A 16,739-nucleotide genomic window follows, 5' to 3' on the forward strand; every position below is an offset into this window, starting at 1 on the left:
AGGGGGTGATAAATCTTGCTTTAAGTGAATACCCTAGGTCGGAGACAGGACTTGGGAAAAAATCCATTAAAGAGTAATATATTACAAGTATATATTTAACTACTTTTTGTATCCACTTTTATATACCCCGTGGCTCGTCTCTTAATATAAACGCATTTAAACAAATTCAGTAATTTTTGTGTAGTTGTACAACAGAACTCATTTTTATTCAAAAATAATTATATTTTATAACTTTGGTTTTAAAAAAAAATATAAAGTGAACATTTAAAAAATATATTTTAAATAATATTAATCTATTTTATTGATATATAATTTTTAAAATATTTTCTAAGAATTATTTTTTAATTTACGATTTAATTTTATGTGAATCTTGTAAAAATATACTTAAAATAATTTTATTCTACGTTCTCAATTAAATTTTTTTTTAATGTTCTCAAATATTTCGAAAAATGAAAATTTTGTAGGTATGTTAAATATTATATTTAAAATATTTCTAAAAAATTATGATTAATAAAACATATAATATTATTGATAAAATTTAGTTATAAATTTCTAAGAATATTTAAGTTGAGAAAAATTGTTATTAGGGTTAGTATTAAATAACTATGAATATCGTTCTGTGGTATGACGGTATGATAGATGTCAACTATACAAGTATACCTCATAATATTTCAAGTCATTTAGGTTACAGGTATGTGTCGAATTTAAATTGAGTAATAAATTATTGTAACATTGGTATTCAATTAAAAAATTTTATAAATACAAACTTATATAAAAAACAAAAAAATCATGAAATTGCAATTATTTATAAAATAGATAAAGAAAAATTTCAAATAGTTTTTATAATTGTATAATCACCTAAATGTGTATAAATATGCAATAATTATCTATTACTTATTTGATTATACATAAATAACAATATTTATAATTTGAGTTTATCTTCATCTTCGTTAATACTTGAAAATCGTCGTTCATTTGGTATTTTTCTTTTATTGTAACTCTTTAAAAATTATAAAAATATATATTTATAAAATGAAATATATCTAAGTGGATATAAATTTAAGAAAAATTAATACCTCATAAGCTAAATGATGTAATGATTGAGCATTGCTTTGTCCAGTTTGTTCTACCATTTTATGCAAATATCCATCTTTATTTTTTAATAAAATATATGGATCATCAAATTCGACTATTGTGCCAGCGTTCATTACAAGCATCTTATCAGAATCTATGACTGTATTCAAGCGATGTGCAATCGTTAATACTGTACACTTATGAAATTTATTTCTTATAGTGTTTTGAATCAGAGAATCAGTTCTAAAAGTAGAAATTAAGAACATGACTTTAGTGATTCTAATATTTTTAAATTCAACTTTTTACTGTGGATCAATGTTTGCAGTGACTTCATCTATTATAATAATTTTATTATTTCGTATAATTGCTCTAGCCAAACATATTAATTGTCTTTGACCAATACTGAAATTAGATCCACCTTCTGAAATTTTTAAATTTAGGCCATCCGATAAATCGTCTACAACAGTTTTGAGTTCTACCTGAAAATATTAATTATGTAGAATATAAATTAATAGTGTTTTTTTGTGCCAGTAAATATTGAACGCATAATACGCATGGCAGTATTAAAAATAATAATTTTACTTCATCTAAAGCTTTCCAAAGAACATGATCTTGATATTCATTAAATGGATCTAAATTGTTTCTCATTGTTCCTGAAAACAAAACTGGTTCTTGAGGTATGATAGACATTTTGGATCGTAAGTCGTGTAATTCCAATTCATGTATTTCTATTCCATCGATAATAATTTTACCTTTATTAAAAGCTAATCTGAACAATGCAGAAATCAAAGATGATTTTCCTGCACCAGTTTTTCCTACGATTCCTATCTAAAAATACACAATTTATATTTGTTTAAATATTATAATTTATAATACATTAATAGGTAACTATATAGTAATGAACCATGGAGCTCCGGTTATCATTCTAAGAGTAATAGATTGGAAGGCTTGAATAAGACGTATATTAGATTGATTTTCAGGACCTAAAATCTGTATGCCATATTACCAATTGGTTTAATTATGGCTTTATATATAAGGGTTTTAAATTTGAGCTGAATTTTGGATTTTAGAAGTGGTCTGAATAAGCGAAGTCGTGCATTTACCTATTTACGTTTGGATTTTGTATGTTGGGCCTATGCGAGATACCTGTCAAGTATGATTCTTAAGTATTTTGTAGAGGGCTGAATTGGGATTAGTTTGTTGTTTATTTGAATTTGAGTGCATTCTTTAAGACTTAAAGAGAAATTTACTTGGACTAATTTATCTTCATTGATTTTTATTTTCTACTTTTTAGTCTATGAATTTATTTTATTTAAGTGTGACTAAAAGGTATTGGCAGCAGAGATAGGATCTTTTTTAGGCGCTAGAACTGCAGTGTCATCTGCAAAGGTAGCCAGTAAGGTGTTGATCGACGGTAGGTATATCGGATGTGAATATATTTTTTAAGATAGGTGAGAGGTCACTACCTTGAGGGACTGCTTTTATCAGTTTAGCGTCAGAGAGTGAGTTGGAGTGGCGTACTAAAAATGAGCAGTTTGTAAGGTAAGATTTTAGAATTAAATAATAGAGAGCTGGTAGAAAAAGTTTCAGTTTGTATAAGAGGTTTTCGTGCCAAACCCCGTTAAAGGCTTGGGCAACATCTAAAAATACTCCAGGACAACACTGCTTGTTTTCTAATGAAGTGGCAATTTTGTCCGTAATCCGGTAGATTTGATGAATTGGATTATGTGAGAAACGATACCCAAATAGGAATTTTGGGAGTATATTTTTTTCTTTGATTATCGGAATTAATCTGTTGAAGAGTAATTTTTCAAATAATTTACTGAGTGTGAGTAGTAAACTGATGGGCCTGTATGAGGGTATTAGACGTTTTGGTTTGTTTGGTTTGGGTACTAATACTTATACGTACCTACATGATTTTTGTTTATTGCAATATTTACCTAGGTAATAATTTATAGAAAATAAATAAATCTGGTATTTTGTTTTTCATTATAATATTATCTAATTTTAAATATTACTTTTTCTGCAGGTGCAATGTTAAAATTCAGGTCGTTCAAAACAAATGGCGCATCTTGATCATAACGTAGATACAATTTTTTAAATATAATTTGACCTTTATGTGGCCATATTTTTGGTGGCTTCTTGTCTAGAATAATTTTAGAAATTTTATTAAATTGTTAATTTATTTTTCAGTGTATGATAATATATTAGTGTACTAACAGCTGTAACCTGGAAGCGATTCAAGAGTTGATTCTTGTGGTATATTAATGTATTCTAAAACTCTTTCAACAGACATCATTTGATTTTCCAATTCCGCAGATTGTTTAACTACCCATTGAAACAAACCAGTTAATCCAATTGTTTGCGTAATAGCCAATCCAACATTTCCACTGTAGTTATCTATAATTATGTTAAATTATCTAAACCAGCGGTTCTCAAACTATGATACGCGTATCAGTAATGGTACTCAAAAGACTACATGCTGGTACGAAAATTAAAAATAAATATTTTACTTGTGTTTGAAATAGTATTATAATATCATTTTGTAAAATAATTAAGATTATTTACTAGATATTTCATCTCTAAGATCAAACCTACATATCCATGGTTCTTATTAAAAAATTGTCATTTTATTTAAATCTTATTTAAAAAAAACTAATAAAATTATATACATAAATAAATATTGTACTATTTTGTTGTCTTATTATTTAAATAAATGTATTAAACTATGTACGATTTGGATTGTTCTATTTTTAGGAATTAGTGATACGCGACTAATTGATGATATATTTAAGTAGTACGCGGAAAAAAGTTTGAGAACCACTAATCTAAACAAAGATGATGAATCTTAAATGTAATACAATTTAATTTTAGTTACTATCAATAAACCAGGTGATTTTTATTCCATCGAAGAACATAAATTATTTTATAAGTTTATGAAAATACTTTTTTTCATTATTTAAAGTCATAAATAGTTAATAGATATGAAAAAAAATATACTTTAGCAAAAATGTATTGTTGTAGTTTGTTAATATTTTACTTTTTATGACAATATATAATTTAATTTCATATTCTAAAACAGAATATTATTTAGAGTATTTTAATACACACAAAAAAAAGAATAAAAAAAATAAGATCAGACGAGTTGTTAATTAGTTAAGCTTCCTAACAATTTAAAACTTATGCGATTGGAGAAGCAGAATAATATTTTTTGGTGTATTTTTCGCTACTTCACTCATATTAATTTAAAATATTTATAATTCATAAAATACTCGTTCAATAAGTATAAAAATAAAAAATTCATAACAACCAACTAGATACATATTTTTCTTCCAAAAATTGTTTTGTAAATATGTTAAACATTTTTTTATTAAAATCTAATTTTAAATACATTTTTATATGAGTACTTACCGTTGTCAAAATATATTAAGTAAAATGTTACAGTACTTATAAATAATATGGAAATTAAATCCAGCCAAAATCCAAATGCTTTATTTAAAGTAATAAATAAATACCACGCTGAAGAATGTAAATTCTAAAAATATTTTTTACTTAATAAGTATAAAAAAAAATTATATATTTTAATCTGGTATTTTATTACTTGGTGGATGGCGAATTCTTTAAAAAGAATTTGTTCAACTTTAAATGATCTTATTGTCGTCAATCCTAGAATAGATGAATTCACGTGGGTATATATAGGACTCCGAGCTAAATTTTTAAGACAAAAAAATTATTTGATTTTATATGTATGTTTAATTCAATTAACTTCTGAGAAGTATTATATTTAATAAACAATTAGTTAATTCAATGCTTACATTTTAATAAAAATTTAGTTATTTACAATACTTACTGACTCCTTCTAGACGTTTAATGTTACGAATTGTAGTTACATAAATATTTCTCATTTTGAAAAAAACCAACATTAAAATGATTGTTGGTATGGTTAAATAAGGATTGACAATGCCAACAACTACGATTATCCCAATCACCATTAAACCAATCTAATAAAATGTAATAAATATATAAATATATTTAGATATAAAATTTATATTATTATATTTTACTTGTATAACGCTAACTAAAACATTAGGTAATATTTCATCAATAAGTCCTATATCTTTTGTAAAACGATTGAGAATTCGCCCTAAAATAAAATAAGTTGCGATTAATCAAATAAAAAGTTTTGACAGTTCTATATTTTTACCTGATGGGTTCTTATTTAAAAAATGCATTGTTGATCTTGTGATAGCATTAAACATTTGGTTATGTAAATTCGTTGATGCTGTAGTGCATATAGATACTAATAAAATGGAATTAGCTAAGGCGCCTAATATTATCGAGAAAGTTAATGCAGCAAATACAATAATACAAGTTTTTCTTGATACAATCCACGGTATTAATTCTATATAAGGATCATCTGTGGTAGATGTGCCATTACTGATAGGCATCAAAGGTTTGATTTTAATAAAAAAATGTTCTTCTAAATTTACCCTAAAAGAAACCTAAAACTTAATACTAATATTTCATGAATTTTTAAATTTATAAAAAATATTAAGTACCAATAAGTTAACCAATAATCTCCACCTGATGCAATAATTTGTGTTAAAACACAAACCAATACTAAACATATAACTTTGCAAATATGGCCACCAGCAAAAATGTATGATAAATAAACATTAAATGATATATTTTTTGAAGAACTCGTTTCGGCTATTTCAACTGGTTCAGTCATAGTATTATTAAATATGCTCTCTTCTATTGACGACGCAATACTTAAGACAGACTCTTGTCGATTATATGGTATGGAACGTGCTTTATAATTGTTGCAAGATTTATTCATTTTACATTCATTATCGAGCAAAACTGCTGTTTCAGTAGACGATTTGAACAGTTTTGTGAATTCTAAACCGGAAGTTTGAAGTTCTTGATAAGAACCCTCTGTTACCACTTTTGCCTAATATAAAAAGTGATATAAAAGTAGAATTTAATTTTTTTACCCATATAATATTATTATACATTCTTACATTTTCCATCAAAATAATTTTATCTACATTAGTTAAGTATTGAATTTGATGGGTTACGAGTAAACAAGTCTTTTCTTTAAGATAATCTATGCATTATAAAATAATTAAATTTGGTAATTTCAGATATGATATAAAATATTTAAATACATTTTATGCATTTTTCGTATAAATGCTTTCCAATACGAGTATCGACTGCTGATAAAGGATCATCTAATAAATAAATATCTGCTTGTTTGTATATTGCTCTAGAATAAAACATAATATAAAAATATTTTTTTTAAAACTAATAATATCATTATACCTTGCTAAATTAATTCTTGCTCTCTGTCCGCCACTAAGAGAAACTCCTCTTTCTCCTACTATTGTTCTATCTCCGTACGTCAATTGTTCTAAATCAGTTTTTAATGCACATACTTGTATAACCTTAGTCACAATCAGATAAAAAAAAATAATATAAAATTGTTTCTTTTGTTTTTAATTTTGATATATATATATATATATATGAACTGTTTACCCTTTTATAACGATCCTTATCCATCGCTGAACCAAATAAAATATTTTGTCTTATAGAACCTGAAAATAACCATGGTTCTTGTGACGCATAAGATATTTTTCCATGTATTGAGATGTTCCCTTCAGAAAGTGGTAACTCTTGTAAAATTGCTTGTATTAACGAACTCTATGAAATCGAATGACTATCTGAATTTTAAGTTAATCAAATGATTAAGGTAGATTTTTTTATATTAGTTGTACTTTTCCAGCTCCTACTGGTCCGATTATTGCAGCCAATTGACCAGGTCTTATGATTAAATTAATATTATCTAAAGAATTTTCGGTTTGAGCGTCCGACCACTTGGCAGTAGCATTTGAAATGACTATACTAAAATTACTTAATTGTTTAGTATCATTTTGATTGATATTATTGTTATTTGGAACTGCACTATGATTATTTGATTTTTCAAACCCATTTATGGTTTTTGTTTGACTTCCTTTTTCTGATTGTTCATATTTTTCTTCACGTAACAGGAAATGCTATAAAGTATTCTATAGTTATTATATAAAATAAGTAAAAAAAAAAAAAATGTCATGTATTTTATTTTATACATATATTTCCTTCATACCTCAATTCTTTTGATTGAAACTAGTAATTCAGCAGCTAGACTTATCCCTGGTGGGAAACATAGTGTTAGTGATGTTCGCAAAATGTTATAATACGACGTTATAACAAACACCTAATCTCATAAAAAGTATTTAATTAGGAATTACGATATGATATTGTATTATTTTGTATAAAATTATATTTAATCAGTATTTGTTTAAAAATAAATCATATAATATACAATTAAATAATAATATAATGAATATTAATTTAAAAATTAATTTTTTGGTATATACTATTAGAAGTTAAGTGGTTAATTCATTATTGATACCATAACTTACATCTTTACCATATGTTACAGTTGAATGAGATAATATGAAATATTATTTTGTATAGAATTTATGACATTTATTAATAAAAATTTACTACAAAATATATAGTAAATGGTTCATATATTTATATGATGATATAATTATTATTAATAAGTATTAAATTACTTTTGATGCGGTTATATAATTTCCAAGCATAATGTATGCAAATATGTTAAAAAACAACGCTACTCTTGTGTTAAATAAAAAGAAAGACGTTAAAATGCTTTTTATGTATGATACTTTGATAATTTTGGTAATTTCTTCCCTAAAATAAATCAAAATTTTTTTAAATTATTACTAAATTTTTTTTTTTTTTTGAACAAATTACTGTCTTAAATGTTTTGCAAGATTGTCAAAAAATGGTTCCCAAGTATACATCTTGATTGCTTGTAACCTCGATATTACTTCGTTCATTAAATTAACTCTCTTGTCGGTTCTGTTGGCTATTTTTAATCGAATATTAGAAGTTATCGACGCCAACCAGACTTAAATAACAATTAAAAAAAAATTTAATAATAATAATAATAACACATATTTAAATTATTTATTTACTAACCTTGTAATGGTATAAAGATGAGTAATGTGATCACTCCTATAATTGATGACACACCTACTTCTTGCCACAAAAAATAAATTGTAACAAATGTTTCCAAAGGTCCAATTATCAAGTAAGGTAAATACGGAAAAGATACATCAAATCGGTTAACGTCATTGGACATTAAGTTTATTATATGACCAGTTGTAGTCGGGTCTAGAGAATTTATTTTGAGCCGCAGAGTCTAATAAAATCAATTATATTGTAAAATATGTGATTCTATGTTTGTATAAGCATTAAATAGCCAATTTGATATTAAAATATTATCTAATATACTAAAAATAAAAAAAAGCTGCTATAGTCAATATATTAAAAATATTTTATTAAAAACAAAATAATTATTTTATAAGTTTTTTAACATTTGAATTAGGCATCTAGTAGGTTTATAATATTTTAAAAGTTTAAGTAAAATAACAATTAAATAAAATATGTTGCTGGTTGTAACTATTTATATTTTATACTATACATATAGATTATAGGTATAAAAATATATTTTATATTCTATATAAATATTTTTTTTATATTTATATTACTAATTACGACATTCTGGCCTATTTTCGTTATCGTATTTTAGTATGAAAAAAATGTTGCAATACTTTTACCATTAAGAACATCGATGTAAACAAATTGCGTTTCAAGATCCCTTTTTTATACGAATTGCGTCCGATGCAAATACATTATTTTCTTTTCTATTTGATATAGACTTAAGACTCAATAACAACATTAAATAAATATTATAAATATTATATTGCTAATGTAAGTTAAAAATATTGATTTTTATCGTTTCGTAATTATGTACATCAAAAATATTGTTTTCGTCGTTAAATATAAGAATAAAAGAATAAAAAAAATAGCAAAAAATATTAGTCATAATGTACAAATTATATATATGTTATTATAATATTATTTATGGCTCGGAAAAAATTAAACCATACAATTTTGACAAAATCAAAACGAACAAAACGTGTTATTTCATTAACGTCATATTTAATAATTTCTTTTCTTAAAAATGATAGTTTTTAACAGATTTCACGTCTTATTCTCTGAAGTATATTTTTGTACACTTTGAAGTATATCAATGAAATTGTTGATATTTGAATGAGCAGAATAAAACATACCGTTCAATTTTGAATGGAAAGTTTTACAGCTAGCTATTTGTTATTCGTGTAATTGAACTAAGTTGTTTATAAATATTTTCGGGACGCAATTAGTATAGTAGTATAGAAAACCTGGGACGCAATAAGTATGTCAAAAATTGCAATTTTTATATCAGGGACGCAATTTGTATACAGCTAAGAACATACCTAATGTGAAATTTAATTTGAGGATATTACCCTCAAGGTAGTACCTTAATTCAAACTTTAAATTTATAAATATATGTTACGTATGTAATTAATAATATAAATAAGAACGTTACAAATAAGTATATTTATTAATTATGTAACATATGCTTGTAATGTAAATGTGAAAAGTACTTATTGTACATTGTTATATTGTATATTGTTAAAAAAATATAAATATTAAATTACAGATATTAATTTTATAAGTTATTTTTGACTGTATTTTTTAGAGAATGTTTATTTAGGTTCAAAACATGTTCAGCATCGTTTTTTGAAAATGATTTCTTGAATATATTGGGGACCCAGATGTTTTGGCGTAGCCGTATTGACTTACAACTATTTTAACGTAACACTATTTTTGCGTAGGTGATGCTATTTTAACGTAGGTATATTTAATAATATTATTTAGTATTTATAAATATATTTTATTTTTATAAAAATAAATTAAGCATAAGATTGAACAAATATGGTGATATAAAATGCTTATAGACTATAAAAGTAGACTGATATGCTTGTATTGTCATAAAAAATAATATTTACTAATTGGTTGCTATCGACAATAGCTCCAATAAAGAGCATTCGCGGTCGATAAATGATGATCCATGATGGATATTGTAGATCACAACAGTATTATCTAAATTACCTTATTATATATAAGATCACATGTCGCCACACGTATTTGCATTGATAAATGTGCATTTGACATATTGTTGCTATTATAAACCATTGCCCTTGTTAACAATAGTAAAATTAGTCCAATTGCTAAGTATACTCCAACTGGATTTTGATCAAAAGATGATTTAATTTCAAAATGATTGACTATTAGTCCTACCATAGTTGAAATGCACATGCTATTAATAAAAAGAAAGGGTATTTTTTTATTGCTACCTTGATAATAAATCTTTTAATTACTTATTGAATTATACGTAATATTAATAATTAAAAATGTATTGTTTATTGCATTATATTATTATATCTTTAATGAAAATAACTATTTTATAAAATATTACCTTAAAATAATTTGTAATACAGCTAAATAGGTTACATTAAACATGAACTTTGTGCCAAACGTTTTAAATAGCGTCTTAACAAAATTAGGATTTCGGTTATTAGTTCTTGCATTTATTAATTCGTCATCCCAAAATCTATATATAAAAAAAAAAAAAAATAATAATAAATAAACAATTACTAAAATAAATGTATATACTTTTTAATGTTAATTTAAATTTTTGAATAAATACATGAAAAATTATTTACTTTCGTAATTTATTTCCCAATAGATCAGATGAATCACAATCCAAAACTTTATATAAATCAATTAAATCTAGTTCTTTGTTTAATCCTTTTTTGATAAATTTTAAGATCCACCTTAAAATTATAAATACATATTTTCATATATAATACTATAGATATACAAATTTAATTTTCAAAGAGCCTATTTTATTGATTAGTTATAAATATATTATTTAATAATATGATTCTGAGCTCAGCATTTTAAAACATTTTATTGTTTTTAAATAATTGTTTTGTATACACATCGGCATTTAATTTTTTTAATGAATATCGATAAAAATATTTACATTTTGTGAAAAACGATTGAAAATGTAATATAAAATTTCTTACAAGTTATTGTATTAAAAATTTAAAAATAACAAATATATATTTCTACAGTTGAATTTTTTATAGATTTATAAAGTTTAGATTTTGATAAAATTTGAATATTTGAACAAAAATTAATCATTTTTCCTCTTTTTTAGGAAGTTTTATTTGCGTATCATCTTATTTTTAAACTTTTTGTGGTATCACAGAATGTTAAAGTGCAGTTAAGTTTTTAAATTAAGGTATTTGTATGATTATTTGAAGCATTTGAAAATATTCTTAAAAGAATTAAAACATTTAAGGAATGGTTTGAGTTTATATATACGAATACAGTGAATAGTTTTATACACAAAAAAGAGGTTTTTTAAGCATTCATAAGGTTATATTCATTGAAAAGGTTAAATATTATTAATATTAGATAATTTGGCAGCAATTATAAATTAGATGCTATAGATTCGAATGGTTATGACTTATGAGTAAGCATTTAAAGATATACAGTTTAGTATTAAATTGCGATTGAAATATTTTATATAACTATGAGTAGAGAGATTTTTGCCTAAAATTTATAATAAGTATTTTGTTTTTATTATGAATCGGAAAAGTCAGAAGTCTTTCAAAAGTCAATCCTAAATATTTATAATGAAAACATATTATAACTTGATAATCAAGTATGATCGGAGAGATATCGCTTTTCTTAAGCGATTACTTAATATCGGAGAATTTATCATTATTAACTTTTATTCTTAATTTAGAGAATTAAGATGATAAGCTATTTAAGCGTGTTTTTAGTAATATCTATTATTATGTGTATATTATATTTTATTGACAACAAAATAAGGAAGTGAGATTTAGGTGGCAATTTCCAGATTTGTTGTGTATTAAGGAAAGAATATAGCTCTGTATAATGATCTTAAAATAAAGGTAATGGATAATATCTTGAAAAAATAATTATAAAATTTGAAAATTAAAATGTACATTGATATAAAGAGTTTAACAGACATCTAAAATGAACTACTTATGAAGTATATTAGTATCTATTGATTTTAAAATATTGTATCATTAAAAATAATAGTAATTAAATATATGAAAAAAAAAAAAAATGAAAATTTTAAAGTTTGTTTAGTTTATTAAAATAGGTTTTATAATTATATAATTTACTAACTTTACTTAAATTTAAATGCAATTCGCTTTTTTTGTTAAAATTATATATTTCTTTGATTAAAAATATATACCATACTCCTTGATATGTTATGGAAACATAAAAATTAAAAATAGGATTCCTACATGAAAATAATTCAAATCAAGATGTATTAATGCTTATTTTGGATACGAAATTATAAATTTTATTTTATTTGAATATAAATTTAAAAGATTTAAAAGATCATTAAATATTTAATGTAAATTAAGTTTTATTTTTTTTACAATAAATTTAAACGATATAGTTGTGTTAAATACTGTTAAATTTACTTGTATGTTATAATTTCAAAAATATTAGCTTTTGATCTTGGATTTGGCAGTATTTCTTCTTTGAATATTGCATCCATTTTAAGTCTAGAATTATAAAAAATAATGTTAAATACAATATTTATTTGTTTATTTATTCATTTATAGCGAATAAAAGCTATTTTATTACACGAAAAACGATTTAAGGATTACCGATATATCTTATTGTTGTGATACGTTATAAATAATAATTTAAAATTTAAATAATACAAGTCTTATTTTTATGTAAAGTATGATAAATTGATAGAGAATACAATACCTATGATGCTAATTTTCATGTATTATTATGTTTATGAGTTACAATAAAATAATATATATTAAGAGTAATACATATTTTTAAAAATGAATGTATTGAAAAATATTTTGAAAAAAGTATGTTTACCAAAAAATACTACTTACATTTTTATGAACTTTTAAGGAATATATTTAAATTGTTGTTAATCAGACTACCATAAACTACTGTTTGCTTACCTAGTAATAATATTCTATAATTGTACAGTTTACAGTGTACATGATAATAACTAAGAGTTAATACCTATCTACTTCTAGTGTACATAAGTATAGTTATTCAAGTGCGTAAATATCATTATTCATAATCAATAGTAAATAATGAATAGATATTTTATATTATGCTCCTTTAATATTATAATTCCCTAATCAAATTAAATAATTCAATTCTCAAGTACATCGAGAATTTCGAATACAATGAAGTGATGTCATTTATGAAATATATAATATATATAAAGTATATAACAAAATTTCAAGTCTAGTTATGTTGTTTTACTCCGTAATATTTTTATTTAATTTTACTTAAATTTATATATTTATAATTATTTCTTCATAATTATATTAACAGTTGTTTTTCACATGATAAATAATAATATATTTTTAGTAAATTTTCTATATAAAAAAATTTTCATTTATTTTTATGTTTAGTCCTAAAAAAGTGTTTTGTTAGAAGAAATAAGACATATGTGTATACGAAAATAAATAATTATTAATATTATTCATTTACTACATATAACATTAATAAATGCTGGTTAATTATAGTTTAAAAATATTTCTGATTAGTTATTTTGGCTAATTTTTTGAAATTTTTATGAAAATTATCTCTCTTTATATTTATTATTTATTTTATAATTTCCAAATCTAGAAATATTAATAATCCATTTTTCATAAGAAATCACTTATTATTATGAACGCTCTATGAGTTCTATGATTTTATTGTACTGTGAAAATATATTTTTAAACCATAAATAGATGTTGTAAAGTTCTTAGTTAAAATAGTTCTTAGTAACTTTTATTTTTATTGTAAATGATAAATAATCTTTATTTTTCAGGTATTTATTTTATTTCATTTTATTTTGATTTTTTTCTCTTACTTCATCGCATAAAACGCACATCACTCTTCAACATAGTACCTAACTATACTTTGTAAATATTAGGTAGTAAATTTTAGATTCTGAGTTGAGCAATGAATCTATTGACTTTATAAAAATATGGTCTTTTTACTTAATATATGATATATTCGTTTAATACTAAATTTATTATTGAACCAGTTAAACTTAGTTCAGGGAATTTGTATTTAACCAATATCCAATACTATGTACAAAATAAAATGTATATTCAATTGTCAATTTGTTATGAACCTAACTGTACATTAAATTACTTGTCATTATGTAAATTTACATATTGATTTAAAATGATTATTTGGATGTGTTTGTTAAAAAATGTTTAACTATTTGCTTAATAACTTAATATAATGATTATAATATTTTTATAGCAAACATTTTATTTTTCGAAATTGGTAAGTAATTCAGTATTGTACAAATTAAATTAAATGTATTATTAATTTAATTTTTTAGTATAATTATTAACGTATTACATGTTATGATATAAATAGTTCTTTTATTTACAATAGTTAAGATTTAAAAACTCAATACGCACAAGGTTCCTCATAAGTAGTTCTTACCGAGCGCTGATACTTACAAATATATTGTAAAATGTTTTTTTTTTATAGACATATGAAGTTCTAATATTGATAAAATTGGATTTTTTAACAAACAATACTGATATTGATATTTGTTTTATTATTCAAAATATTACTAATTTATAAGGGACTATAACTTTTTATCTTTAATATTATATTTATTTTGCTGTATGTGGTTAAATTTTACATTATATTTCAATTAATTTTAAACTATAGACTATTTATACTATATAACGTATCGTATACCGTATTATTAATAGTAAAACAAATGACTATAATAGTTACTGAATAGGTATGTAATAACATATATTAAGAAATAATATTCTGTCTCCGCTCAGAATAAATCTTTGTATACTATGATTTATCGTTGAATTCAATTAAACATTCTGTTAATTACTTTTTATTAAATTTATATTATATGTTATTTTTGATAAAAAAATTAATTTTCTATAGTTTTTTTTTAAACTTTTTATTTTAAAGCGTACAATCTGTAAATAAATTATTGCAATAAGTACGCATGCGGAAATATATAATATAGCTTGGCATAAACGTGATAAAAGCAGCCACCCAATGGCGACACTTTATGACATGATTAGGTTGAATTTAAATTTACCTTATATATTTAGCTAATTGATATTTAAGTCTCTACACCACTTTCTCTTCAATCAACGAGGAGGGTTACCAGGAATGGTGTCAGAAAAGTACTTATTTGATTAAAAACGATTAAAATTGTTCAAAAAAAAAAAAAAAAATTCATAATTATAGTTGAACTTCAACTTTAAAATTATTTCCATGTCTATTCATGTATAAATTTATATATGTCTTTCAAAAATTTAAATCGACTGTGAGTTTAAATGGCCATGCTCAATTTCTAAGGTAATATAAGATCAAAAAATTTTTTCTGCTAAATTTGTCATTACTTTATTTATTGCTATACCTCGAAATTGTATCTTAAATGTTAAATTTGTATTTAAAATCAGATATAAATTTATAATTTTTATGAGATGATTCAACCCCTTCGTATACTTAAACAGTAGTATTGATCTAAGACTAAAATAATAGCGTAAATTGAATTATACATTCATAAAACTGATTTGAACTAACAGTTGAATACAATTTTACCTAATTACATGGGATAATACAATATAAATACATACTATTAATACGATAGGTTTGTATAGTTATGCAATAAAAAGTTTTATCATTGCAAAAAAATATAATTTGTTTAAAACAGAATAAAAATAATAGATACTGTACTATTCTTATAAAATATAAAGTATCTGTTTATCTAAAAATGAAGGTGTGGAGTATAATGTAGTAGTTTTCAATGTTTAATTATTTTTTTTTTTTTTGTATTTAAAATCATATTAAATTTATTAAAATTATATATACACATTTATGTAGCCGTCTATTAGAACCTGTATAAGTGATGTGAAAGGAAAGAAGTTTAATTAGTGGAGTTTGATTGCTTTGAGTTCTTTGGTGAAGTTAAATAATGACTTTTTACTGGATAAATTATGTACAATAACATTTAGGTACAATTTTACGAAGACAAATTAAGTGAAATGTTTGAAGCCTTTTAAGTCTTAATGGTTTGACTAAACTCCATATTTGAATTGTTTATGCTCTGGCGTATCTTATGATAGTAATATAGATTGTGAGTTTTGTAGTTAGTTCATAGTTTAGGTCAAATAAAATACGGAGCAGGTGAAGTATAGAACTAGATTATTTTTATTTAGACTTCGAAAATCTAAATCAAGGATATGTTAAAATTTTAGCCTAAAAATTTATTTCTGATATTGTATGAATTACTGCATAGTTTGATTGATACTTGGAAGGGGGAATGTAAAAAGTAAGTTATAAATTATGTGTGGTTTCGATAACTTTTAAACCTAATCACTGGGCCAGCATTGGATCATAAAAGATTTTAATCAGGAATTTTTTTATTTCAACTTTGATAATAATACAATAAAACATTTTTAAGTTTTAATTAAAAATAATTTTTAATAGATGAATAAATAACTAGGTATTGTGGTAAATAATTAACTGTTATTCAAAATGAACACGTTTTAAAATATTTTGAAGCATGTTAAAATTTACAATTTAAATTCGATAAATATTTTCTATATAACCTAAACTTAATA

At 23.2% G+C, this 16,739-nt stretch overlaps 1 protein-coding gene across 5 annotated transcripts; it reads right to left on the reverse strand.

Annotated features, from left to right (window-relative positions):
* Positions 1-864: 864 nt before the first annotated feature.
* On the reverse strand, positions 865-14,571 carry LOC112599599 (probable multidrug resistance-associated protein lethal(2)03659). 5 transcript variants are annotated; one of them, XM_025346561.1, is made up of 26 exons: positions 14,553-14,571; positions 12,570-12,653; positions 10,761-10,871; positions 10,514-10,648; positions 10,147-10,354; positions 8,125-8,347; positions 7,897-8,053; positions 7,695-7,833; positions 7,220-7,330; positions 6,852-7,130; positions 6,613-6,777; positions 6,400-6,521; positions 6,246-6,343; positions 6,099-6,184; positions 5,634-6,028; positions 5,279-5,565; positions 5,139-5,218; positions 4,925-5,075; positions 4,676-4,782; positions 4,486-4,609; positions 3,295-3,474; positions 3,093-3,220; positions 1,657-1,902; positions 1,381-1,553; positions 1,077-1,317; positions 865-1,000 (listed from the first exon to the last, which is right to left on the reverse strand). In XM_025346561.1, exons 2-26 carry the CDS (start codon positions 12,644-12,646, stop codon positions 923-925), a joined length of 4,101 nt encoding a protein of 1,366 aa, XP_025202346.1. In that variant the 5' UTR covers positions 12,647-12,653; positions 14,553-14,571; the 3' UTR covers positions 865-922. The 5 variants fall into 5 exon arrangements, with proteins under 5 accessions (XP_025202346.1, XP_025202344.1, XP_025202345.1 ...); XM_025346559.1 differs by lacking the exon at positions 14,553-14,571 and adding an exon at positions 13,005-13,078; XM_025346560.1 differs by lacking the exon at positions 14,553-14,571 and adding an exon at positions 12,865-12,888.
* Between the last annotated feature and the right edge of the window lie 2,168 nt (positions 14,572-16,739).

The sequence above is a fragment of the Melanaphis sacchari genome, unplaced genomic scaffold (genome assembly GCF_002803265.2).
Source record: "Melanaphis sacchari strain LSU unplaced genomic scaffold, SCAv2.0 Contig53_pilon_pilon, whole genome shotgun sequence".
NCBI lineage: Eukaryota > Metazoa > Arthropoda > Insecta > Hemiptera > Aphididae > Melanaphis > Melanaphis sacchari.